This window comes from Crotalus tigris, unplaced genomic scaffold (assembly GCF_016545835.1).
Source record: "Crotalus tigris isolate CLP2741 ecotype Arizona unplaced genomic scaffold, ASM1654583v1 scf7180000019024.823168, whole genome shotgun sequence".
Classification (NCBI taxonomy): domain Eukaryota; kingdom Metazoa; phylum Chordata; class Lepidosauria; order Squamata; family Viperidae; genus Crotalus; species Crotalus tigris.
Genome location: NW_024097334.1, coordinates 476,358 through 502,318, shown reverse-complemented (window position 1 = coordinate 502,318; position 25,961 = coordinate 476,358). Strand labels below are relative to the sequence as shown.

The 25,961-nt window shown below is 42.7% G+C and overlaps 1 protein-coding gene across 1 annotated transcript in view; it reads left to right on the top strand.

Annotated features, from left to right (window-relative positions):
- The window catches only part of LAMC1 (laminin subunit gamma 1), a 164,444-nt gene that overhangs the window by 90,312 nt on the left and 48,171 nt on the right, over window positions 1-25,961 (top strand). Inside the window, exons 2-5 of the mRNA XM_039358561.1 lie at window positions 4,685-4,989; window positions 17,485-17,615; window positions 19,350-19,516; window positions 24,694-24,882. Of these exons, the coding sequence (XP_039214495.1) occupies window positions 4,685-4,989; window positions 17,485-17,615; window positions 19,350-19,516; window positions 24,694-24,882 (792 nt within the window). The remainder of the gene's footprint in view (window positions 1-4,684; window positions 4,990-17,484; window positions 17,616-19,349; window positions 19,517-24,693; window positions 24,883-25,961) is intronic.

The window sequence follows — 25,961 nt, the reverse complement described above, 5'->3', positions numbered from 1 at the left end:
GGTTAATTGTTCTAACTGTCAGGAAGTTTCTCCTTAGTTCTAGGTTGCTTCTCTCCTTGATTAGTTTCCATCTGTTGCTTCTTGTCCTGCCTTCAGGTGCTTTGGAGAATAGCTTGACTCCCTCTTCTTTGTGGCATCCCCTGCGATACTGGAACACTGCTATCATGTGGCAACATCACTGTGTAAATATGAAAAGATGGAGTGTGTGTTATAATATTACAATGCACAAATAAATCACTTCATGCCAAGTGCAAATACCTATGTCAGGGAAGTGATAGCTCCATTGTACTGGATGTATTAAAATTGGCTTAAAATAGCTATCTCTCATAGATTCTTTAATGCTTTAATTAATTAGGATTTCATTTCTGAGTAGGGAGTTGGATTTATTGATTGATCCTAGTTTGATCATTTGTGCATTAAAATGAGGCATGATTGGTAATTCTGATAATTGAAAACCTACAAAATCCATGCAGTGTGGGCTGACTGCTGTGCTAGAAGCAACTATGAATTCTGTTATGTTTGAACAGCATATATAGAAAAATAATGCTACTATGGTTAGTGGTTGAGGTAAAGGGTAATCTCTCTCTCTCCCTCCCTCCCTCTTTCTCTCTCGTGTTCCTTGGTTGCAGAAGTCATTAGTTGGATATGAGTGTGTGTATGTGGACATGCATGCATGCATACTGCCCTGTCTGATGTGAAATAGTAACAGCTGGTGTACAGCTGTATACCTTGTTCTGGGAAATTTTCTCATAGACAAGAAAGATTGAGATTGATAGTGGTTTTTCTGAAGCATTTTTATAAGCCTTTTCCACTGTTATAACTCTTATTAAACATTTCTGATTCCCCAGGGGCACGTCCCCTCTAGTTCTTAACTGCTTTACAAGTTCATTTATCCTCATGTCCTGAGGATTCAGCCCATGCTGTAGTGGATGGCCTACTATGCTGTGAATAGCTCAGATTTCTTTTGTCTTGACTGACTAAAATGTTTCCCAGTTGTCCATCCAGGCAGCCAGCTGAGCTTCTATCATGGCGAAGCTTGGAAACAATAAGCCCTGTCCTTTCTCGCTACTATGTAATAAAAGGCTGTCAAGGCATTGCTGAAAATTTCTGAAACTGTTTCTTTAACAGAAGTGCCTGTGTTCTTGAACAGCAAAGCTTAGGAATGCTTATTTTATTTACAGTTCAGAAAAGGGTGTGTCTGCCTGTGTGTGGTTTTTTTCCCCTTTGACTGACTTCTTCCTTTTAGGGGGAGGGGTGATTTTGTGCATAGATCCTAAAGCTATAAAAATCTCCATGCTACATTAGTGGACTTTTGTAGAATTAATTGCATTATTTTTGTCTGCTTAAATTGAATGCTGGATTCCTTCTCCTCATTGCTATACCCAAATTTTGTCCCTTCCTTCTGCGCTGTATATTTCTTATAGCTGAGAACATTCTGATTGGAATGAGAATTCACTCCAATGTGTTGCAATTTCAGCTTGGCTCTTGAATAAGTAGTACTGTTATCTTCTCTTGGTCTCCTTGCTGAAGAATCTCTTGGAATATCCACACAAAATTTATTAAGAGACAATTCTCCTCAGCTTCTTCCTTCTTACAATATTTTCCATTAACACAGAGAGTTACTAGGGGGGCTGAAATAGGAAATGGGTTTTGGTTTGGGCTCAAAATAAACACAGAATGGTTCACAGTTTCTTTTGAACTGTTTAGGGGTGACGATGGTTCAGTGGAGCGGAAACTCAATGTTTAGATAGTTGCAGGTTGAGGCAAATAAAACAAAACAAAATAGGAAGATCTGACAGAACAAGCTGGCCAGGCTGATGTGCTTCATTCAGTTCTCCCTTTTGCCTCTGCATGCTTCCCCAGATTGGCTATACACTGGCTCATCCACCAATCTTCCCAATTTCTTCTTCTTCCCTTCCTACCTCCTCTTAGGTGCTACTCCTGAGGCACAGCATAGCCAAGCCAGCCCCCTCCCAGTATTTCCAAGATGTTGGTCTTGTTGACTGGAAAGTCAGCAGTTCAAGACCTAAGCACTGTATGACAGGGTGAGCTGTCATTACTTGGCCCAGCTCCTGCCCACCTAGTGGTTTGAAAGTATGCAAATGCAAGTAGATAAATAGGTATCACTTCAGTGGGAAGGTAACAGAGTTCTGTGCACCTCAGAGTATAGTCATGCTAGCCACGTGACTACGGAAGTATCTTTGGACCACGCTTGGCTCACTTGATTAGGAAATGAGATGAATAACATCCCCTATAGCAGTGGTGGTGAACCTATGGCAAGCCTGCCAGAGTTGGCACTTGAACCCCTCTCTGTGGGCACACATGCCGTTGCCCCAGCCTCGCCTCCTCCCGCAACACTCTCCTTACCAGCAGCCCCCCTGGAGGAGAGTCACCCTCAAGCGTGGCCCACACGGAGCAGCGCAGCCAAGGACATGGCAGTCAGGCAGTGTAGACAAGACTCTGCGCTCATGCCCCATCGTGCAGTTGATGCTATGGGGCGCGGGCAGAGGGTGGCTGCCATGGCACTGTTGAGCTGCCTGGGCAATCTGCAGCAGGCCCTGGAGGTGGTGAGTGGCCCTGCACCAGGGCGGGGGACGGGGTGGGGGTGGAGCAGGGGGTGGAGCAGGGGCGGGGCCAGTTTTTGGGCACTCGGTCAGTCTCTAAACGGTTCGCCATCACTGCCCTATAGTTAGACACCACTGGACAGAGGAAACTTTTACTTTTATAAAAAAAACCTTTTCTGTTACTTCACCAATTATGAGTCATTCATCTTGTGAAACATCTCCATCAGGGACAGACATATATTGAATAAGTGCTCAAATTTTGATCTGTATTTGGTCCTTCTTAGCAAAATACAAATCTCAGTCTGAATGTGGATCAGTCAAGGCTGGATATGCTGTGCATTAAATGGTTTGTGAACAGAATATTTGCACGCAGCCAAATAAGAATGTGGACTATATCCTAAGGTGAGTTTTTCCAAATCATAACGTTCTCCTGAGGCATGGACTTTTGATTTCCAAAATTCCCAGCAGTGTTCATGTTAATTGGAGAATTAACAATTAATGTTAATGTTAGCATTAACATCATCAGCTGAGGAAAGTTTCTGTAACCAATCTTAAATGGGACCCAGATTAAATCATTGAAGCTTTTTAATAAAACATTAAATACAATATTTTGGAATTTTACAATATTTGTAGACATGCAGATATACTTTCTGGGAAAGATAAACTTTTTGCTTTGTTTGTGATGAGGACCCCACGATATTTGACAAAATGACCGGTGCCACATAAGATATAAAAAAGTTGAGAACACCCTTCTACAAACATTCTCAGTTCATGCGGGTGACGATTGTACATTAAGGCAGCATTTGTTCTAGAATAGGCTTTAAAAAAGAGCTTTTATTCTGATTTCTTAGATTAGGTAAGAATTGTCTGCATTTGGTCAGAGCATTTTTTAAAATTAGAAAACAGTGCAAACTTCAGACAAATTTTAAACTCTGTGGTGTAATAGTTGTAATTTTGGAGGCTTGCAAGAATTTCCCAAAAACAGATTAGAAGAAGGGAATGCAGATACTTGGGAGTGCCATTATCATTTGTACTAGTCGGTTTTGCTAATGATCAATGATTACAGGAGCTGTAAATCTCAAACAACTGAGGAATGTCTCATAATAGTTTATGTGACATTTATTAGCTATATTTGGAGATACGCCAGCAACTGAAAGAATCCGGAGTGATGGCAATGGAAATTTTTTACATCACTATGGGAAAGGAGTGGGGTGCATGCTCATATTTTATGTCTTAATAAAGCTTGTAAACCCCATGCTATTATTTATTTGATTATCCCCGAAGACATAATGTCAAAGGAGCTTTCTTTGTGCTTTTTCCTTCCTAGGATGGTTAAGTTTTAGCTTGTTAAAATATTTCCTTGATCCCTTGACATGAAATGAGGAAGTGACTGAGATGCCAGTTGTAACACCAGGAGGCTGTTTGCACCAGTTCTCTGGCTCAGCTTCATCATTTTTCATATCATCTGTGGGCTGTGGGGAAAGTGAAAGTGGAAGTACGGTATATTATCTCCTATGGAGAATATACATTACAGGAGAGTAAATCTTATTCTTCTATTGTCAGCAGCATTGAGTTCACTTGTACAGGAGTTGAGTTTGTGGGAACCTTCTTTTTTTTCCCTTGTAGTGAACTGGAAAAAAAGTACCATTTAAATAAAGTAATCAAAGTGATTGACAAATATTATCTTGGCAAATTTTTTTACGGTGCCTATTTTAAATAAATAAATATGAAGCCCACAGGATATACAGATGTAAAACTGATAGATTAGTCAGATTTTTAGGGCAACATACAGCCAGCTTAATCCTGAAATGAAGCTTGAACAAGGATTTCCAGCTCGGATTCTCCTGGGCCACATGTATACTATGCCACACCAAAAGTCAGAAAAAAAAATGCAGTGCAAAAAATACCCATTCTTATTAGGTAATAAAACATTTGTGCTTGCCTGCTTGCCTTATTTTCAAAATGTTCAAATTGCTTCTTTGTAAGGCTTCCAAGATAATAGCATTAAAAAAGAGCAAATTAACAATAGTAAAATTTACAATAATATGTTACCATCAAGCAAAAATAACGTAACAGCTTTGACTGCATTGCCAATATCTTTTTTGTTTTCTTCTTTGTAGGAAAAGCCTTTGATATTACCTATGTACGCCTAAAGTTCCATACCAGCCGTCCAGAAAGTTTTTCCATTTACAAGCGCACTCAGGAAGATGGTCCATGGGTACCCTACCAATATTACAGTGGCTCCTGTGAGAAAACATATCACAAACCCAATCGAGGTTTTGTCAAGAGTTGGGAAGATGAACAGCAGGCTGTTTGTACAGATGAGTTCAGTGACATCTCACCACTTACTGGTGGCAATGTGGCCTTCTCAACCCTGGAGGGAAGGCCCAGTGCTTATAACTTTGATAACAGTCCTGTCTTGCAGGTAAGAAAACTTGGAGTTGGATCCAAGACTCAGTCTGATGTGTTTCATTTCTTAAGTTCCATGTCATTCCAAAATCTCGTCAATCTCCTTTTTCCTAGAGAAACTGACACTTTTCATTCTTTTCAGAGTGGGTCCTATATAGACTATTGACATGCTTAGTTCATAGATGGTCAACCAGGGGATAACATCAAAAGATCTTTAGTGGCACCTGCAAACTCACTTTCTCTCCATTTTTGCCTACTGTCATGGCTGTTTCACAAATAAAGAATGCAAGAGATGGATCATACTTCCGTCCCTATAAATCTTTTCCCAAAACCTACTTGACACTTGACTTGGTTGTCAAAGATAATACACATAGGGAGGAAATCAAGATGGGGGAGGAAGCATTAACTTCTCTATGTGCAGGTTCCTATTTATTCAGTCAGTCCTCAACTTATAACAGAAATCTCCGAAAAGATACTTATGACCCAGATTTGAAGTTCCAGTGGTCTCCCTCTCTCTTTCCACAGTCACATGACCATATTTTGGGCACTCAACAACCAGTTCATATTTGCAGCACCTCAAAGTCATATGATTTTGCAGCACCTCAAAGTCATATGATTGCGATTTACTGACATTTACTTTCCCTTTCCAACAAAAATGCCCCAGAACAAATACAGGTAATCCCCGAGTTACGAGCGTTCACTTAATGCTCATTCAAAGTTACATGATGAGCGCCCCCTAGTGCTTACGAGCAAGTCCCAAAAGTATGAATGTTGCTGCACCACAGCAGTTGTTCACCCTTAAGAGCGACTACAGTGGCACTGCAACATTCACCCTGGTTATTCCTTCCCTCCCCACCCTTGCCTGGATTTCTCTAGGGACCAGGCCTTCAATACTCACCCTGCAAAGATCGAGATCCTTTGCTTTCTTGGCTGCTCCAGGCCTTCAGTGTGTTCACAGAGAATAGAGGCCTAATGTAACGCAAGATCAGTGGGGTGAGATCTCACGCTACTGATCTTGCATGATCTCATGGTACTTTAGGCCTCTGATCTCTGCAACAGAGAACAGAACCAAAGCTGGGGGACGCTTCAACATGCCTCCAGAGGCTGGATCTGGGCTCTGGAAGCCTTTTCCAGGTTGCTGCTGCCCGGATATGAGGCCAGGGGACACTTGCGCAGCCCCCAAGGCCTAATCCAGGCGCTGGAAGACTTTTCCAGGCTGCCGCCGCCAGGAAATGGGCTGCCGGAGGACTGTCTAAGTATCCCCCTGGCCTCAGATCCGGGTGGCGGCAGGAACCGCAGAGAAGAGACAGATCTTTTCCAGGTGAGTCTGGCGCGGCAGGAAGGGAAGGGGAAGCATGAGGTATCTTAGTGGGTCGGAGAGGCCTTGGGGGCCTGTTCCATCACTAGGCCCTCCATGGCCTTCCCCACCCTGAGATACCTCATGTTCACTTAAACGAGCCACATGCGTCTTAACGAGCAAGGGAGTGATCTCGTTGAGGTATGAGATACAAGTTTTTGAGTTACCATGAAGTGTGCAGGCTCCATTACACTTGTAACTCAAGGACTACCTGTAATGGGTTCACTTAATTGACCACAGCATTTGCTTAATGACTTCAGCATTTGCTGTATAATACATTCATTTAATAACCGCTGCAAAAAAGTCCATAAATTGGGCACAGCCCTGTGCTATGTAATGTCCATCACAATGTATGACCATAATTTCATCTCCGTTATGGTCATAAGTCATGAGCTACCTGTATGAAGAGTGGAGAGGCTATTTGTGTCAATGGGGGGGGGGAATGCATGCATATGCATGTAGGCAAGAAAAGTATAAAGAATGCTGCCTTCAGAAGTTTCTGTAAAGCAACTTTTAGCATGTAATAAAAGATTTTGGATTACGAACAGACCAGTCTAGACTAGAGGTCACAATTCTTTACTTGTACTAGGGCAATATTTCTGTGTATACTGAATTCAAAACAAGACTAGGTGTAAAACTAGGAGAGTGTTTTAATTGCTCCCCTGGTCCATAGTCCAGATTCTAACATTTTGGTGGGAAAAACATCAATGCCAACTTTTAGCTAGTTAAATTTATAATGATTCACACCTCTAATGAGAAATCCAGACTTTCCCTTTTAAGGGAAAAAAGTTGTGCATGGAATTGTTGTGATGTTTGTTTTCTCTCATGGGATCCATTCACTTCCTTTTCAAGTTATTGTTAACATCATTTTGAATCTATTCTACATGAAATGAACAGGAAGAGTTTGAGATACTGTGAACATGAATGCTGTTAAGTGGTGATTATTCAATTTTACTAAAAGCATGGTGACAGTAGTTGTTTTTAGTTCTGACAGGCAGCAGAAGTTCAAGGTGGACATCCATTTGGAACAACTATGGGTAGCAAATGACCCATGGCAAAGGCAATTATTTTATTCCGAGCAGGGAATAAAAATTGCACACCAACATAACACACATTGTATTTACAGTGTGTTTTGGACATTCCAGGTGTATATTTGTATTTAAATTCTTTTATTTTCTCCTGCAATTTTTGGATTGAGAACTGGGAAGCATTCCAGATGGTCTGGGACAGAGGGCAGGGAAGGTGTGGCACAGCACTAAATTCCACAGTATCCCCTCCTTCATAGGGATATAACTTGATTATAATGCGGGTAATGAGGTGGCTTCAGTGCAATTCTAGACTGACTGGTGTTCTTTGTACCATGCTTCCATGCTGCCTGTTTTGCTTTCCATATATATATAGTAATCCTTGCCTCAAGCAAACGTAACTTGTTTTGCCCAGGATAAAGAGACATGGAGTGGAGAAAAATTAGAAAAACATGGAGCAAAAAAAACCATATAAGGACCTGAGGTTGGAACTAAGCCCACCCAGCTTGATTAAATGTCCACTAAATGATGCACTGTATCAGCCTCCCCATTGCACCTTGCATAAGAACCATAATTCCCACCCATGTGTGGAAAGCACCCATTGGGGAAGGTTAAACTGTTTGCTTTTGCATATGCGCTTACAAAAAGTAACAGTATACAACAAATGGAACTGCAAAGCATTTGTGACTGGGAATATAATTGTTGAGCTTTGTTAGCAGTAAAATCGTGTCAAAATAGTTTGCAAAAATAATTACATTTGCTTAGTAGATGATTCTGTACTGATTCTGGTCTTTCTTTAAATATAGGCAAGATGCAGTGCAGGAAGATTGTGATTCACAGGATTGACAAAGTCACAACCCTCTAGCCCAAGGGTCTGCAACCCAAAACACTCAAAGAGCCATTTGGACCCGTTTCCCACCAAAAACAAAACACCGGGAGCCGCAAAACCCTTTTGATATCTAAAATGAAGATAACACTGCCTATATCCTTTTTACCTTTATTATATGTGTGTGTGTGTGTGTGTGTGTGTGTGTGTGTGTATACACACACACACACACATTAAAAATAAAAGTAAAAATATCACTCTTGGGAATATCCATACTATTAAAACAATGATCACCAAGAGAATGCTTTAAGAGAATAAAATTACATACACACAGAGGTAAAAAAAGGATATATGCAGTGTTATCTTCATTTTAGATGTCAAAAGGGTCTCTTTCTCTCTGTCTCTCTCCCTCCCTCTCTATCTGCCCTTGGTCTGCCCCCCACTCTCTTTCTTTCTCTCTCTCTTTCCTCTCTTTCTCTCTCTCTCTCTCTCTCCCTCCCTCTCTCTCTCTCTCCCTCTCTTTCTCCTCCCCTCCTATCTGCTGCTCACCTGGCAAGCTTCAAGCTGTTGTCCAGGTTTAGGCAATCTCGTCTCTTTTATGACTCATGGACTTCAACTCCCAGAATTCCTGAGTCAGCCTAGCTGGGCTAGCTAGCTCTCTCCTGCCCTTCCTGCTTCCTGCAGAGACGCAGCAAAGGGAGGAGCTCCGCCCAGTAAGCTTTTCAGCTCCTCGGAGAACACTGTGAGTCACTCTCTTTTACACACACACACACACAGAGAGAGAGAGAGAGAGAGAGAGAGAGAGAGAGAGAGAGAGAGAGAATTGCCTCTCTCTGTCTCTGTCTCTCTCTGCAAAGGCAGAGGAGGCTGGGAGCCACAGGGGAAGGCTCAAAGAGCCGCATGCGGCTCCGGAGCCGCAGGTTGCCGACCTGTGCTCTAGCCATTAGGACAGGGGTAGGCAACCTTGGCTTTTTTATGACTCGTGGACTTCAACTCCCAGAATTCCTGAGCCAGCATGGAAACTTTCCCCTTTCCCCTCAGCATGGCTGGCTCAGGAATTCTGAGAGTTGAAGTCCACGAGTCATAAAAGAGCCAAGGTTGCCTACCCCTACATTAGGATTTTCGTTGACGTATCTTTGCCAGGTCTTCCACTTTGTAAGCCAATTAGCTTGCCCAGTTCATGCCCCCTGAACATTAAGAATTTGATGACACAATAAACAAACTGATCAAGACTTCTACTTGATCACAGAGACTATCCCAAAGAGTGCCCATTTTCCAGCTAGAAGCTTGGTGGTCAGCATGGCCACTAGGGGCAACTCTGGCTGAAGAATTAGAATGTGGACTTGAAGTCAAAATTGATAATATTAAGATCACTCAACGGAAGCAAACTATTTGAATTTCTTAATTGAGACTAAGGATAAAAGAAAGCCATAATTTAACCAGAAATGCAACTTAGAGGAAGGTTTTGAAGCATAAGCCATCTAAATTTGAAGATTCTGCTTGTTGAGCTGGGCAATTACTTCTAAGTAAATGTTTGGAGCTCCTATGCCCTCTGAAGTCCAGCTTGTAAATTATAAAAATTAACACTGTACAGGTTAATAATTTCTTCTTCCTTTTATTTCATAGAAACAGTGCTCAGTGTCTCTCGATTGATTTTTCCCAGAAAGTGAAAAGTGGACAAAATTGGGTTTTGAGCATAGAAAATTTGGTATATACATACTGTCACAATCATGTTTTCAAAATTGATAGCAAGTCAACCTTTCAAGATGTTCTAATATTCCAAATATGCAGAGGCTTCCATTTGTTATGTACAGAGCCCAATTGATCTTTCTGCTGCTAATTCTTTAAAGTCCAGATAATATCATAAATCTTCACTGAAAATAATTTTTCCAAAAATGTGTAGACATGTTTCCTCCCACACACATAGCATGCATTTCTGATGTATTAATTCATGTTACATGATATTTCAAAATAGCAATTTAGCTGGGGAGTCTCCATCTCTGTATGTCTGAGTATATATAGAAACATTTCATATAGTGAACAAAATGGTTGTTCAGAACCCTTTGTAGTAATATTAATACAGGGAAACAGGTATCATATTCTTTACAAAATAATTGTAAATAGCTATTAATAAAAAATAAATTAGAATACACTGAACTAGATATTCCAAAATTTAGGGATGCTTGGAGTATTGAATGCCAGTGGAAGTTTGGATTCTGACATCTTTGGGCCATACCTGTATGGATTTAAAATTATTAAAGAATATTTACGATGCATGGGATATTTATGCAACTTGTTTTAAGGAATTGATTGTCTGAGTAATTGTTGGCGATCTGATACATTGCAACAAAGGTTTGAATGATGTGTGGTCTCACGCTGTAATGACTTTCTTTTGAACAAAACATTTCATATGCAATATTAGCTTTATTTTGGAAGATGCACTGATTATTGAAGATGCTCAATTATGCACCAAAGATTTGGAAACCAGCAGGAAGACAATAGAAATGGCTACTGCTTCCTTTAATGATCTCACACAGAAACAAAAAAGATGCAAGATTGGAAGGGATGTTTTCTGTTAATTATATCATTAGTCAGAAGAGATGATGCTTCTTTATTTAAATAATTGTTTAACCCAAAAGCCCGATTAGAAAAACTGATGAGATCCATGGACCGTGTATGCTAGTTTATAGGCTTAATTTTGCATTGTTTCCTAATTAAGTAAACTCATTCAAACATGTGAATGTTGGATGCCATTTGCTTATGTCAGTTTCAACTTATTTCATGGCAAATTGGGATTCTTTGGGGAAGGGGCGTTGACTTACCTGAACGCCTTTTCTCAGCAGGATGATGTAGAGTCCAATGGATGGGTTCTATGACAGCCTTCCTGCCCGGCAGACTGGGTAAAAACTTTGGCCACACCCCTTCCTCTGGGCGTGACCCCAGTTTTGACTTAGGCGAGAAACTTTGTTGGAATCAATATTGCAGCTCTTTATTACCTACCTGCCTAGACCTAACCCCTGGGTGGGCTTGGACTCTACATCATCCTGCTGAGAAAAGGCGTTCAGGTAAGTCAACGCCCCTTCTCCAGCAGGATGGCTGTAGAGTCCAATGGATGGGACATACCAAAGCCCTCATGTCCCCCTGGGAGGGAAAGTCTAGGCTACCGAATTCTGAGCAGATACGACTTGCTGTAGCACTCTTCTACCAAAGGCAGCATCTGATGCGGCCAGGGAGTCTAAACGGTAATGCCGGATGAAGACAGACGGTGAAGACCACGTCGCTGCCTTACAAATTTCTTCTACCGGCACTTGTGTTAGCCACGCCGCCGAAGTGGCTGCGCTCCGTGTTGAGTGGGCAGTCACATGTGCGGGTGCTGGTAGTTCCTGCGAAACGTAGGCCTGGGCTATGCAGGCTCTGATCCACCTACCTATGGTGGAAGAAGACACCTTCTTTCCCATAGATGATGGTTGAAAAGAAACAAATAATGCTTCTGTCTTGCGGAATGTCAACGTGCGTTTCACGTAGAAACACAGCGCTCTACGCACGTCCAGCTTGTGCCATCTATGCTCTAGCCTGTGTTTGGGTTTTGGGCAGAAATCGGGAAGAATCAATTCCTGAGATCTGTGAAAGATGCTGTTTACCTTCGGAATGAAGGCCGGGTCTGGCCTAAGGACGACCCTGTCCTTGAAGAAGGTACACAGATCCTTCCTTACTGACAGTGCCGCTATTTCTGAAATTCTCCTTGCTGAAGTGATTGCCACGAGGAAGGCCACCTTCAGCGATAGGTGGTGAAGAGAACATGAATCAAGGGGCTCAAATGGTGCTGATGTCAAGGCTAGAAGGACTTTAGGCAGGTTCCAAGACGGGTACCTGTGAATGACGGGGGGCTTTGTGTTGGACGCCCCCTTTAAAAAGGCGCTAATCGCTGGATGTTGCCCTAGGGATGTCAAGTTGTCGCAAGAGAGAACAGTTGAGAGGGCCGAGATCTGTCTGCGAATAGTGTTGACTGACAGGCCCTTGTTAAGACCCTCCAGGAGGTAATCTAGAACATTGGGGATGGATACTGCAGCTGGATCTAGGCGCACAGAAGCGCACCACCTACAAAAGCCTTTCCATGTAGCATCGTAAATCCTGTTCGTGGACGCTCGTCGTGAAGCTTATATGATCGATATCACCCCTGCCGAGTAAGCTTGCTTGGCTAAACTTTGCCGCTCAAATGCCAAGCGGCTAGTTGTAGCCACTGGGGGTCTGGGTGCACCAACTTGCCCTCGCTGAGAGTTACTCTGTCCGGGGGAATCCTCCACGGGGGTGATATCGAAAGGTCCACGAGGTCGGCAAACCACGGGCGCCGTGGCCAATGCGGGGCAATGCAAACTATCTCTGCGCCTTCCCGGATCAGCTTGCGTATGGTCGCCGGTATTAAGGGCAACGGTGGGAAGGCGTACAGGAGATGCGCCGGCCACCGACACCTGAGAGCATCCGTTCCCTCCGACCCCGGAGACGGGAATCTGGAGAAGAACCTGGGGAGTTGTGTGTTCTTGTGGTTGGCAAATAGGTCCAGGTGCGGTTGCCCGAATCTCCGGGAGATCTCCTCGAACAGAGCCGGATCCAGGCGCCATTCCGCCTGATCCACCTTGGCTCTGCTCAGGGAGTCTGCCTGGCTGTTTGCCTCCCCCGAGATGTGTTCTGCTTTGATAGAACTCACGTTGGTTTCTGCCCACCGAGCCAGAGCTAACGCCTCCTTCATTAGTTCCGCTGATCGCGTTCCCCCTTCCTTGTTTACATGGGCCTTGGCTGCTACATTGTCCGTTAACACGAGGACGTGCCTCCCTGTTACTAGATGTGAGAAATGGCGTAGGGCCAGGTGGATGGCCCGGAGCTCTAGCCAATTGATGCTGTGTGAGAGGTCCTTCTGGTCCCACTGGCCCTGTGCTATCTGGGTTCCCAAGTGGGCTCCCCATCCGAACAGGCTCGCATCTGTCGTGAGCGTGACCCTGTTCGGCTCTTTGAATATGCTCCCCTTGAGTATCTTGGGAGATATCCACCATTTCAGAGATCTCATCACCTGTGCTGGTACCAAGACCTTCCTGTTGGAGGTGCTGAGATTCCTCCTCTGGTAGGGTAGGAGGAACCACTGCAACTCCCTCGAGTGGAGTCTTGCCCATGGTATAATGCCCATGCAAGATATCATCTTTCCCAGGAGTTTCGAGAGCTGTATCAAGGGCACACTCCTGATTCTCTGAATTTGTTGAATTAGCTTGGATATGCTGATTCGTCGATCCTGGGAAAGGTATACCCTGCACTGTGACGAGTCTATTACTGCGCCTAGGTGTTGCAGTCTCCTTGAGGGAGTGAGATGACTTTTGGCCAAATTGACCGAGAATCCATGCCCTTGCAGGGTTCGGATTGTGGTCTTGAGATCTACCCTTGCTTGTTCCTGAGATCTGGACTGGATCAAGATGTCGTCCAGATAGAACTGTACGCGAACCGGCATCAGTCTGAGATGGGCCGCTATTACAGCTAGAATCTTGGTAAATACCCTTGGCGCTGAGGATAGTCCGAAGGGTAGGGCCCTGTATTGGTAATGTCGGCCCGCGTAGGTGAATCTGAGGAATTTCCGGTAGCTGGGATGAATGGGGATGTGTAGGTACGCCTCTGTTAGGTCTATTGAGGATAGTAGATCCTCTTCCCTGACGCTGGCTAGGATGGATTTCAAGGAGTGCATCTTGAACCTCCTGTATTTTATGTAATAATTCAGGCCCTTCAGGTCCAATATTGCTCTCCATCCTCCTGACGGCTTCGGGATAACGAAGAGGATGGAATAAAATCCTCTTCCTTCCTCTCCCCTTGGTACCCTCTCTATGGCTTGAATTGACAGGAGGTGAGCTATGGCCAAAGTTAGCAACCTTGCCTTGTGTACCTTTCTGGAGATGGGACATCTGATGAACCGGCTTGGTGGGGGAGAACAGAAGTCTAAGGTCAGGCCATGCCTGATCGTTTCCAAGACCCAGGAGTCGGTAGTGGTCTGCTCCCAGACCTCGATGAAATTTCCTAACCGACCCCCGATGGGAGTGTCCTGTTTGGCGTCACTTGGTGCGCTTAAAGGATCTGCCTCCCGATCCCTTATATGGGCGTCTGGACTGGAACTGGCCTCTGGCTCCTGTGCTTTGGCGATCCTGGGGTCGATCCTGTCTCGGGTAGAAGGATCGCGAGCCTCTGGGCCAGTCCCAGGATTGCCCTGACCGAAAGGGCTGCCTCCATTCCCAGGGGCTTCCTGGGCGGGAGCCCTGTCTCCGGAAGTCTTGACTACTCTATCAAACTTCTTTGATGGGTGTACTAATATTTTCCTCTTGTCTCTGCCTTCACTGACATGTGGGTCCAGTATGGACCCAAATAGGAATGCCCCGCTGTATTTGGACGTCGAGAGACGCCACTTGGACCTCAGGTCTGTCTTCCAATTTTTGAGCCACAGTAGTCTACGCGAGGCTACTGTGGCCGCAATGGATCTTGCCGCGTACTTCGTTGCATACAGCGAAGCGTCAGCCGTGAACTGAGAGGCCGCGAGGAGCTTGGCCAATGTCTGGTGTACTCTGACCTGATCTGGAGGCACCGTGCTTTGCAGCTCCCTCAGCCACATAATGCTGGCCCTCGCGAAGAATGATGATGAGGTGGCTGCTTTGGCCGCCCAGGCTGCAGCCATGTGGGAGCGACGGAGGGAGTGTTCAAATTTCTTTTCTTCCGGTTTCAAGGCTTCCGCCATGTCTCCTGGAATCGCGGAGGTAGAAAATAATGAGATCAAGGGGTTATCTACCATAGGAACCTCTAACATGTTCGAAAATGAGGGAGAAAGGTTGAACAGCTTTCTTTCCATGCTATTGGGCGCCGGTGGACTTGCCAGTGAGGACCATTGTTCCTCTACCGTGATCATGAAGACCTCCGGACATGGAATGTACTTATCCTGTGAGACCTTCTTGGCAAATAGAGGATTGGCCTCCTTGCTTGTAGAGGGCATCTCCTCCTGTACTGAAGTTAGGCTGACTGTGGAGACTGCCTTTATCAGGAGTGATTTTAGGAGCGCAGGGTTAAAGAGGCCAGAGCTCGTCGCCTGCTCAGGTGCGGTCTCCTCATCCTCCGAAAGGGGCATGTCTGACATATCAAGGTCTAATGAGTCACCCTCTCCTATCTGAGAGGAAGTCTCAGAAATGTTGGTAGGGGGCGGCCTGGGTCGTCCCTTATGGGGTGTGTGAAAGGCCACTTGTCCCTTAGAAGCCATGAACTGGGAAAAGACATCCTGCATGAATGCCTGGAATCGTGCCGACCATATGTTCTCCTGCGCTTTGTCGCTGGAATGACACGCTGGAGTGTGGTCGGGTGAAGAAATTGGTGAGGAGGGAGTGGAGGAATCTAACTGTTCAGTTTCCCCAGGAGGAGACCAAGTTTTGAGAACTTCCTGGGCAGTAGGTTCTGAGATGGGTGTCACCACTGGGACAGGGGAAACCATGCTTGTCCCAGTGGAATTGGTTCTCTGTGCCCTGCTAATTTGTCTTTCTAAAGCCAAATGTCTCCTCAAAGCCTCTCGCTCAGCCATTTTAGATTGTCCCTTCTGAGTAAGATGCTTTGTTTTAGCCTTCTTCTTCCCCCCCCACCTCTGGTTCAGAGGATCTGCGTTTTTGCTGCTGTTGTGGGGGGGACAATTGAGGGACCTCTGTGACTGAATACGAGACATTGTCTGCCATTGTGCCAGACACCCCGAGTAGGTAATGCCTGGAGTGGGGGAATAAGATACGCAGATCAGATGCAGATGCTTGGGGCTGAGCCCTCCTCTGCCTATACCAACAATGGCCGGACAGACAGGATTCTTTGGACAGGAGATCCTGCAAGGCAGTGACTAAAGGTCACTATATGAACAGTTAGAGAAAATTATTCCTCCTCACCTCCTCACCTAATTCCAGGACTCTTCAGCCCTGGTCCAACACAATGCAACTGGTGACTTTAACTCCCCCAATCTGTGACTGTGAAAACAGATCACGTTCGAATTGATTGCAGTTTGCCTATTTTCCCCCTCTTCCCTCTTTGTAATGCAAGTAGGCTCCTCCGGATGGCAAAAAGCCCCACCCACAATGGAACGGCGGGTTAATCCGCTCGTTCAAAATGGCGAATTGGAGGAGGCCACTCCCCCCAACCACAGCCTATGGAGACCACGAGGCTCACAATGGCGGTTCTAGCTGCCGGCTCTGAAATTTTCCTTGTCCTCCCTGCGCGCCGGCAAAGGAAAAGGGGGGGGGCAAGCCAGGCGGCGAACGCCGGCTAAAGCGGCCCTTTCGGGCTTTAAGTGCAAGGGGGGGGGAGACCCTCCCCTGAGGTGGCGCGCGGCTCCGCTGCTCCATCGGCCGTTCCGGCCGCAATTGTCCGCGCCGATCAGCTGTAGCTCCTGTTTTCGCGCCGAACAGCTGTTTGGCGCTGAACCTATGATCCCCGCGCCGATCGTCTGATAAACGTGCTGGGGGTCGGTAAACGACCCGGGGAGCCCCCCGAACCCCTTGGCTGGTCTCCCTAGCCCCTGGGGATACTCTCACCGCTCCGACGATCCTCGTTGGGTGGAGATCCGGTCTGAGCCAGCTGCTAAAGGTCTTGTTATTGCTAATTTCGTCTGGAAATTTAGTCTGGGAAGAGGGAGATTTTGTCTTAAGCTATGGATTTTTGAAGAGCTGAATCTCGCACTGCTATCGGGCTTCGAGACTGAGTCAAAACTGGGGTCACGCCCAGAGGAAGGGGTGTGGCCAAAGTTTTTACCCAGTCTGCCGGGCAGGAAGGCTGTCATAGAACCCATCCATTGGACTCTACAGCCATCCTGCTGGAGAAAAGTAATTTTTTGCTGTATGTGATATCATGTAACAGTTGGGTATCTGGTAGTATCTTTTACTAAAAAGGAATTAGTCTAGTGTTTTTAAACTGTATTCAAAAAGAACTTTCTCTGTTTTGTCTTTAGTAAGTGTCCTTTTCTACCTCATTCTAACCCATATTTTAGTTCCTTTTTCATCTCTTCTACATCACCACTACCCTCATATTTGTGGCTCTTATTTTCCTTCCTCCCACTTCCTTTAAATCAGTGTTTCTTAGCCTCAGCAACTTTAAGATGTATACAACTCAAAAGTTGCCAAGCTTGAGAAAGAATGATTTAAATGACCTTGGTTTCTTCATGTTTGGAATGCAGTGGCTTTTGTGTGTATTAAGCTTTTCCTGTGGTTTTCTTGGTCATAACTGATTTAGATTATGTGGTTTAACTTCCATTTTCTCTTGTAGGAGTGGGTGACAGCTACAGATATCCGAGTAAGCCTCAATCGCCTGAATACCTTTGGAGACGAAGTATTTAATGACCCCAAGGTTCTCAAATCCTATTATTATGCAATTTCTGATTTTGCTGTGGGTGGCCGGTAAGTAATGAATCCCAAGTGATTCTCTTTCTAATAGCTTAAATAATTGCTTGCTTAGGGCAGTATTTCTCAAATTCTCATGCAGGATGGGGTTTTCTGGGAGATAAAATCCACACATCTTAAAATTGAGATTGAAAAATAGTATTTTAGGGCTTTTGGTGTGATTTCAGCCTCTCTCTGAGACAGGCTTTTTAAAATGCATGTTCATTAAAAAAATGTGATATAATAAAAATGTAGCTTTACATTAATGTTTAATTGATCCAAGCACTATTTCTGAATCCATAAGGTGTCTTTGAATTTTATTCACACTAAATTTCATCTCAGTTTGGATGCCTATGAAAATAAATGTCTTGCTTTTAACCATTATATGCTGACTATGGTAAAAGTACAGTCACTGATTTAATTACAGTATCTGTCCTAATGTGACTAATATGATCATCACATAGAAGAAAAGTCTCTTGTTATTTCACTCTGATATTTTCCATTAATTACAACTCCTTCTCTACCTTCTGGCTCTGTTTGTAAGCCAAAAGTCTTTCTTAAAAACGTATCTACTACTTTTCCAATAACATTACTCATAGCAACACCTTTCTTAGCAGTCTTGTAAGATAGGCCAATATCTATACCCTCAAATGCAGATGGGAGAAGGGGAGGCACATCCATTGGTAAGATAAAAGTTGAGCTTCCCAGTCCATCATGCAATTCTCATATCTTAGGGATGTGTATTTCTTCACTTTGAAACTGCTTTACGGTCTGATCTCGTTCATGCTTCCAAAAATGTTATGTGCTTGCCTTTCCCCAGTGTTTCAGTGTGCATAGGCAAAGGCATAGACATGGTCCGGTATGCTGGATGATTCAGCGTTTCATATTGGTTTTCAGTGGAATTTATGGCTCTCATTATATGTCATTGTCCTTGCCTGTAAAATGGAAATTGAATAATGCTCACTCCTAGAATCCTGGACACAGCAAAGCAACTAAGTTTGTAAAGTACTTAGGCTGTTTCTAAAATGTTATTTAAATCATTCAGAAATCAGTAAGCAAGAAATGGAGCATAATAGATTCAATCAGAAATACATGAGACTAGATTTTAAACATTTAATCAATGTATATCTCTGAATTTGCTGCCAACCTCAACAGTTAGCCCTTATTTTTAAGGATGAAGTGCAAAAAACCAGCAAATTTGGCTAAAGATGTACTTGTATTCTGAAGCAGAATTGGTGGAATTGGTCTTTGTCCATCTCTTGGCTTGCTGGGAAGAAATTGTCCACAGTTGTAAAAGGAGGACAGGTGTGGTAATTTGGATCCAGATAGGAACTTTGGGAGACCAGCTTTGGCTACGGGACACTGTCGAGACTGCTCAGTGCATACTCTGGCTTGGAAAATTTGAAAAGCATGATTCCTCAAGCATAATGGGATTTTTAAATACACCTTATGACAGTCACATTATTAAACCACATTTTTAAATTGGAGATGTCAAAAGCTTGAATTTTTTTTTTTTTTTAAAGTAATTGCAATCTTGGTTTGGTGTGGGCAGTCATTGACAAAACTAAGGTTATCCTCTCAGGCCTTTTTATTAAGAAGCTTGCACTGTAGCAAGATCTCCTCTCTTCTGGTGGGAACATTCAAGTCCTGCAATCTCTCTGATAATGAGTCAGTCTTTGCTTATGTGGGAAGACTAGACTGCTAGAGGACAAACTGTATATAGTTTTCCTAAAACTTGTTTCTGCCTTATAGATGCAAATGCAATGGCCATGCAAGCGAGTGTGTGAAGAATGAATATGGAAAGCTTGCTTGCAATTGCAAACACAATACCTTTGGGGTTGACTGTGAGAAATGCCTTCCTTTCTACAATGACCGGCCTTGGCGAAGAGCAACAGCTGAGAGTGCCAATGAATGTTTGCGTAAGTGTATATTGGGGTTATTTTTAAATAATCTGGTTTTATCACAAACCTTTCTGCCAAAATATTTCACCACTTCCTACTATCAAGGGAGTGGTAGCCAATTTTAAGTGCCTTCAATAAGTTTTCTTCCTTTTTCCTCTTGGCAAGTTGTAGTACTTCCTGCTTTGGCTATTCTGTATCAATGCAGAAGCATAGCATATTTTTAACTTTATCCCAGATGTCTTCGTTCATGTTATCTCTTTGTGTGTGATAAAAATGTCTTGGGAGTTGCAGAAAGTTAGGTAATGTTCCTGTTGATATCTCAGAACTAGATCACATTAACTGACTACTGGTTTGCTCTCTTTGTTTATTTTTGGCAAATCTAACTTGTGAAATAAAAGTGCAGTTCTCCTTGATATAGTGTTGATTTAGTATGGTCCTTCTGGGCTCAACCAGTTGCAACTGAACTCATTGTTCAGTGTGCCAAAATAAATAGATAAGATGACCCAGATTTTTTTTTAAAATCTCAAGAATAGGGAAGTATTCAAATTCAGCAGATAAACCAGCTGGTCCTCAATTTTTTCTTATATTCTGTTGATGCTAATAATAGTAAAAAGTATCAAGATGCCATGAAATATGTTTGAACCTTGTTTCCTGATTACTTGAAATTGTATTTTGAAATCTCTGCAACTTCTAAGGCTTGCATAGATATTATCTCCATCCAGGATGTCCACAGTATGGGGAGTCAAAAGAGTCAAAATGAGAAATACAACTGTGTGATCAAAGCCCTGATTCTTTGTCACACACAGCCTTTGATCACACAGTCAAACCCACCATCTTGGCATTTATAACCTCTCTTCATAAGATGCCCTTGTTCACATCCATGAACTTTCAAGACATCATAAACTCTTTGGCTGAAAGGTAACAGTGGTAATGGTTTTCTCAAAGCTGAAAAACTCCATTGTTTTTGGAATTTCTGCAGAATTGTGTCAAACATACAAATAAAACATATATTTTAAAAGAAATTAGTATAGAAAATAAAGTGATCTGAGAAATGGTTTCTAATTCACACCTCACAAAGTGTTGATAAAAAAGTAAAATGCTGAATTCCCAAAAAAATAATGATTGTTTGATTGACAACAGTTGATTGCTAGAAAATCAATTTACAGTCACAGGATAGGCTGAGTGATTTGTCCATGTTAAAACTAACTCTGAAACCTACAATTTTCAGCACAACCAAAAAGGTTCAAATGACTGTTTTTTTAAATTAATCGGCCAAGCAACTAATGTTAATATTCTTAGAAACTTGGTAATAACAAAAAGAATTGCAGAGCAGGCTTGGAATATTTTGTTGTAAGTATACAGCTGAGTAGTGACATAATGACACCTGAACATCTGTTATAAGGTGACAGTATCAGCGTATCTTCTGGCAAATATCCCTTTTTTCTTCATAACTTCTTCAGGAACGAAATTTCTAATCTACTTGTAGGAAAAAACCTTCAAAACAAGAAATAAAAGCCCTTAACAAAGTGACTTCTTTCACTTAGCTGCTGACATACAGTTCTGTCTTTCTGCTTTGGTTTTGATTTTGATCTGCAAAGGTTTCTTTTGCTCTGTAAACATTGAAAACACATAAAATTTAGAATTATTATTTTTTTAGCATTTCAGTTGAAGCTTAGATAAATAGTATTGTATTTTTGGTGAGAACTGCATGCTATAAAAACAGTCCTAATTTAAGCTCTACTTCTCCATAGAATAGAGCACAACTTATAGAATCTGGCAATGACAGATAAAGCTTTTTCTTGCTGTATAAGTAATTGGACAAAGCAGCAAGGAAAAAAAAACAGTTGAATGGTGTAAGGACATGAGGCAAGGTAGGAAAGAATATTTAGGAGAGGGCTGCTTTCCTGGACCACAGATCTATATTTCTTGTAACATGCAGTTCTGATCTCAAGGCACTGAAGACTTCTTAGACCAAGGACTGTGATTTGGCATGTAGTAGTAGCATCAGTTTCTGAGATCTTGGGAACAGTCTACTCCTCTTCTTGTTGTTAGTTGCAAAGTCGTGTCCGACCCATCGCGACCCCATGGACAATGTTCCTTCAGGTCTTCCTGTCCTCTATCATCTTCTGGAGTCCATTTAAGCTCACTCTACTGCTTCAGTGACTCCATCCAGCCACCTCATTCTCTGTCGTCCCTTTCTTCTATTGCCCTCAATCTTTCCCAGCATTAGGCTCTTCTCCAGTGAGTCCTTCCTTCTCATTAGGTGCTACTCCTCTTAGTTACTTCCAAAAAACCACTCAGTGAGCTGAAAATAACTTAGTTCAACATTTGTTCTCTAGTTCAGCATCTGTGACAGTGATATGGAGGAAAAAGAGATAGTTTTTCTGCTAAACCAAATTGTAATACAGATAGACCTCAATTTACGACCACAACTGAGCCCAACATTTCTGTTGTTAAAAAGCAAGACAGTTGTTCATTGAGTTTTGTCCCACTTTATAACCTTTGTTGCCACAGTTAAGCGAATAATGGCAGTTAAGTGAATCGTCCAATTGTTAAGTGAATCTGACTTCCCCATTGACTTTGCTTGTCAGAAACCAGCTGGGAAGGTTGCAAATGGGGATCGCATGACCCCAGGACAATGCAACTGTCATAAATACATGCCAGTTGCCAAGTACTTGGAATTTTGATCACACAACCTTAAAGATGCTGCAACAGTGATAAGTATGAACAACTATCATAAGTTACTTTTTTCAATACTGTTGTAATTTTGAATAGTCACTAAACAAATGGTTGTAAGTTGAGGATTATCTGCATTCACCCTGATCGAGATTATCGTTTGCAGTTGTAAGATGCTCACCATTGGAGCTTTTTGTCACTCCCTTGCCAAAATAGCCCAGGAGAATATTTGAAGTTCAAAAAAAAAAAAAAATGCAGCTTCAGGTTTCTCTCTTGCTCAAAAATAGGTATAAATATAATCTACAAATAATTTCCAACAAAAGACTTTCAAGATAAATTGCATTGTTAGGCTAAATCCTTTAAGTAACAAATCGTAGTTTCAGGACTTTTGATAACCTCTGATCTAGAGCAGGGGTGTCAAACTTGCAACGTCACATGAAGTGTTGTGACATATCGCAACTTTTTTTCCCCATTGCCAGCAATGGGCTGGATGCGGTTTCGCTATGATGCATCCGGCCCGTGGGCCAGCAGTTTGACACCCCTGATCTAGAGCAATGAGCCTTTATGTGTAATGGGCAGGTATCCTCCTGAGAATTATAGAATGACCCTGGTGATAGCTCAATATATAGCACTTTCTTTGGCCAACCAGACATGGAATGGGCTTGGGAAGTTATGCCGTAGCTTCTAGCCTGGAATACCAGCATTTATCCATGGCATGCTTTGTATGCTGCTGTTGCACACCTATTGACCATGGGTTGAAATTACTATGTACTCTGAAGGAAGTAAACTCCAGAGTAGCTTAGGTTTTGAAACTATATCATACTTTTTTTCTTGTTGTAAGAAGTGCAGCCTAATCCACAGATTTAAAAATTCAATACTAAAGCTTGGCTAAATTAAAAGAATATTTTCAGAATGATGCCTTGCATTCGTCCATGTAAATCTGTGACTTCAGCTGAAAGCCTAATAAAGCCAATGGTTAATGGCTCTTGTTCTGCTTCACATCCTAGACATGAGCAGTTACATCTGTCTATACTAAAGAAAGCAGAAGTACATATATTTTTTCTCACAGGATGCAGCTGGGGGGAGTCTGGTCTCATTGTTATCTTTCCCTGAAGTTTGCATGCCAGAGAGCAGAATAACTGTGTGGGAGGGCTGTGGGAAGGGTAAAAACTGTAGCACAGCTGGGAAGACAGCCCGGTGGAGACTCCAGCAACATCTCCCAAGCCCAACATTCAGTCGGTGTGCTAGTTAACTTTGTAGTGTGTAATCAAGTCAATCATGTCAAGTGGAAACAGTGTAATTACACCATACTGTCACATTACAGAATACATATGCCCCCTCCCTGTGGCTTTATTCCTTATCTACTTAGCTGGAAAGAAGAGACCACTATCTAGAATTAGTGGATTGGCAGCCTAAACTCCATTATTCTCTTTGGCCATGATTTTAGTCCATATTCCTAATTATATAGATGTATAAATTGATCACATGGATCATTTTCTGCTTGTAAACCAAGGTTTAGCAAAGAACTCATGCACAGGAGGAGTTTGGAGTTTTCCATTGAAGCTTCTTCAGTACAGATTCTCATATCTTGATTTGCACTCAAGGTTTGGGAGAAATTAACTTAAGTTATGAAAGAAAAAGCTCTACTAAATTTTTTCTTTTTCATACTGGGAGGGCGTAGCAAAGAATCCAATCATCCTGGCACTTCTGTGTTTCTTAATTCAAAGTAGTGTTACCAGAGGCCATTCTCTCTTTGAATGAATGGGAAATAAATTATGAGAATTAAAGTCCAACACATCTGGAAGTTGGGAATATTTGACTTAGGTTTTTTTTTTTCTTTCTCATTTAAATCCAATTTAAGGTCTTCTGCTGTAGTCGGAGCTTGAGCTCTCTAATCCAGGAGTATCACTGATACTGTCTGTCTGTGGTACTTGTGGTATACCTGTGAAGTAGAAAAAGAGAAACCACAGTAATGTTTTATTTATTTATTTAAAAAGCAGCTTAGATCTAAAGGGGAATGAAAGAAGTGATTCATGTTTTCAACATGATAAAAATAGAATTTTCATTGAAGAAAAAATGATTCTATCACCACAAATAACGTATATTCCAGCGTATAAGGTGACCCAGTGTATAAGACGACCCCCGGCTTCCACACCGAGTCGCATGCCTAGAAAGTCATCTTATACGCCGGAAACTACCGTTATTTCCGGCGTTTAAGACGACTCGGTGTATAAGATGACCCCCGACTTCGGCGCCGATTTCAACATTTTTAAAAGTCGTCTTATACGCCGGAAAGTACGGTAGGTAGGAATAATTTAGTTGTCCATCGTCTGCCTGTCACTTTTCATTTTGGGGCCATTCTAATTGCCTGAACTCTTATTTTAAGAGAACTTGAGTTCCCAGGTCTCTCACCAGTGTTGCAATGTTAAGTTGACAGTTCGGAAAAGAATTTTAACCCCTATACATACACACTTCACAGCCTTTTAAACTAACCTGGTTTTGTGCTCTCCTACATACAGGCTGTAGCTGCAATGGACGATCACAGGAGTGTTACTTTGATCCTGAGCTGTACCGATCCACTGGCCATGGTGGACACTGCACAGGCTGTTTTGGTAACACTGACGGACCAAATTGTGAGAGATGTCAGGAGAACTTCTACCGCCTGGGGAGTGAGGCGGATTGCTTGCCGTGTAACTGCAGTCCTGTGGGTAAGGGTTAAGGATACTGGTTTTCTGCATTTTCACTTATTCTACAATAATATTTTCCATAGTATTGAAACGACATTCTTAGCACACTTCCAGGTTTACAAGTACTGGAGTTGTATGAAAAAAGTTTGCATTAAATCATAATGTATGCGATTGGAGATCTTGGTAAACTGCATTAAAGTGGAAAGCAAGGTGCTATGGCCAGAATGGCAAGTATATGGGAAATAGTACCTGCATGTTGAAAAACTACACTACAAAGGTTTAAATTTAGGGCCTAGTTTAGGATCTCAATTAGGGATGGATAACTTTGGATGGCTTTAGGTCACCTTTAATTTTTTCCCCCCTACAGCCAAAGGCTACATTGAACTCAACATTAATGCAAAGTAGTCAAGGCTATATTAGACCTGATAGGGGTAAGAGGTGAATCTTGTTAGTTTAGAACTATTTTATGTTTATTTGGAGAATTTTGCTGGAGTTTTCATGGGTTTTCTAATTCAAAATGTGAGGAAAACGTATCGCCAAGTTTTGGTAATTGAGGAGAGAGCTGAAAGCACTACAGATAGTCCTCGCTTTATGACCTTAATTGGGACCATCAATTCTGTTGCTAAGCAAAACAGTCATGAAGCAAAAAACCCACCACGTGACCATCCCGGTTAGTGATGGCAGTTACACTGTTAAGCGAGGGTGTAATCTGACCATGACTTGCAAATTTCTACTGGCTTCTACATTGACTTTGCTTTCTGGAAGGTCATAGATAGTGATTACATGACCATGGGACATTGCGATTATTATAAATGTGCAGTGGTTGTCAAAGGCCCAAATCACAATCATACGATCATGGGGATGCTGTGAAAGGCATAAGTGCAAGGACCAATTGTAAGTTACTTTTTTCAGTGCCAATGTAACTTCAAGGAGTTGCTAAACAAATGGTTGTTAAGAGAGGACTACCTGTTGTTTGAAGTTAAATGATCCTTTGGGCTTCAAATATCCAGGTGGGTCCTCAATCGCTGCGATAAGCATGATGTGCAGACGTTTGCATTTGGACATTAATATGGGATCTAGATAAGTGACTGAAAGCTTCA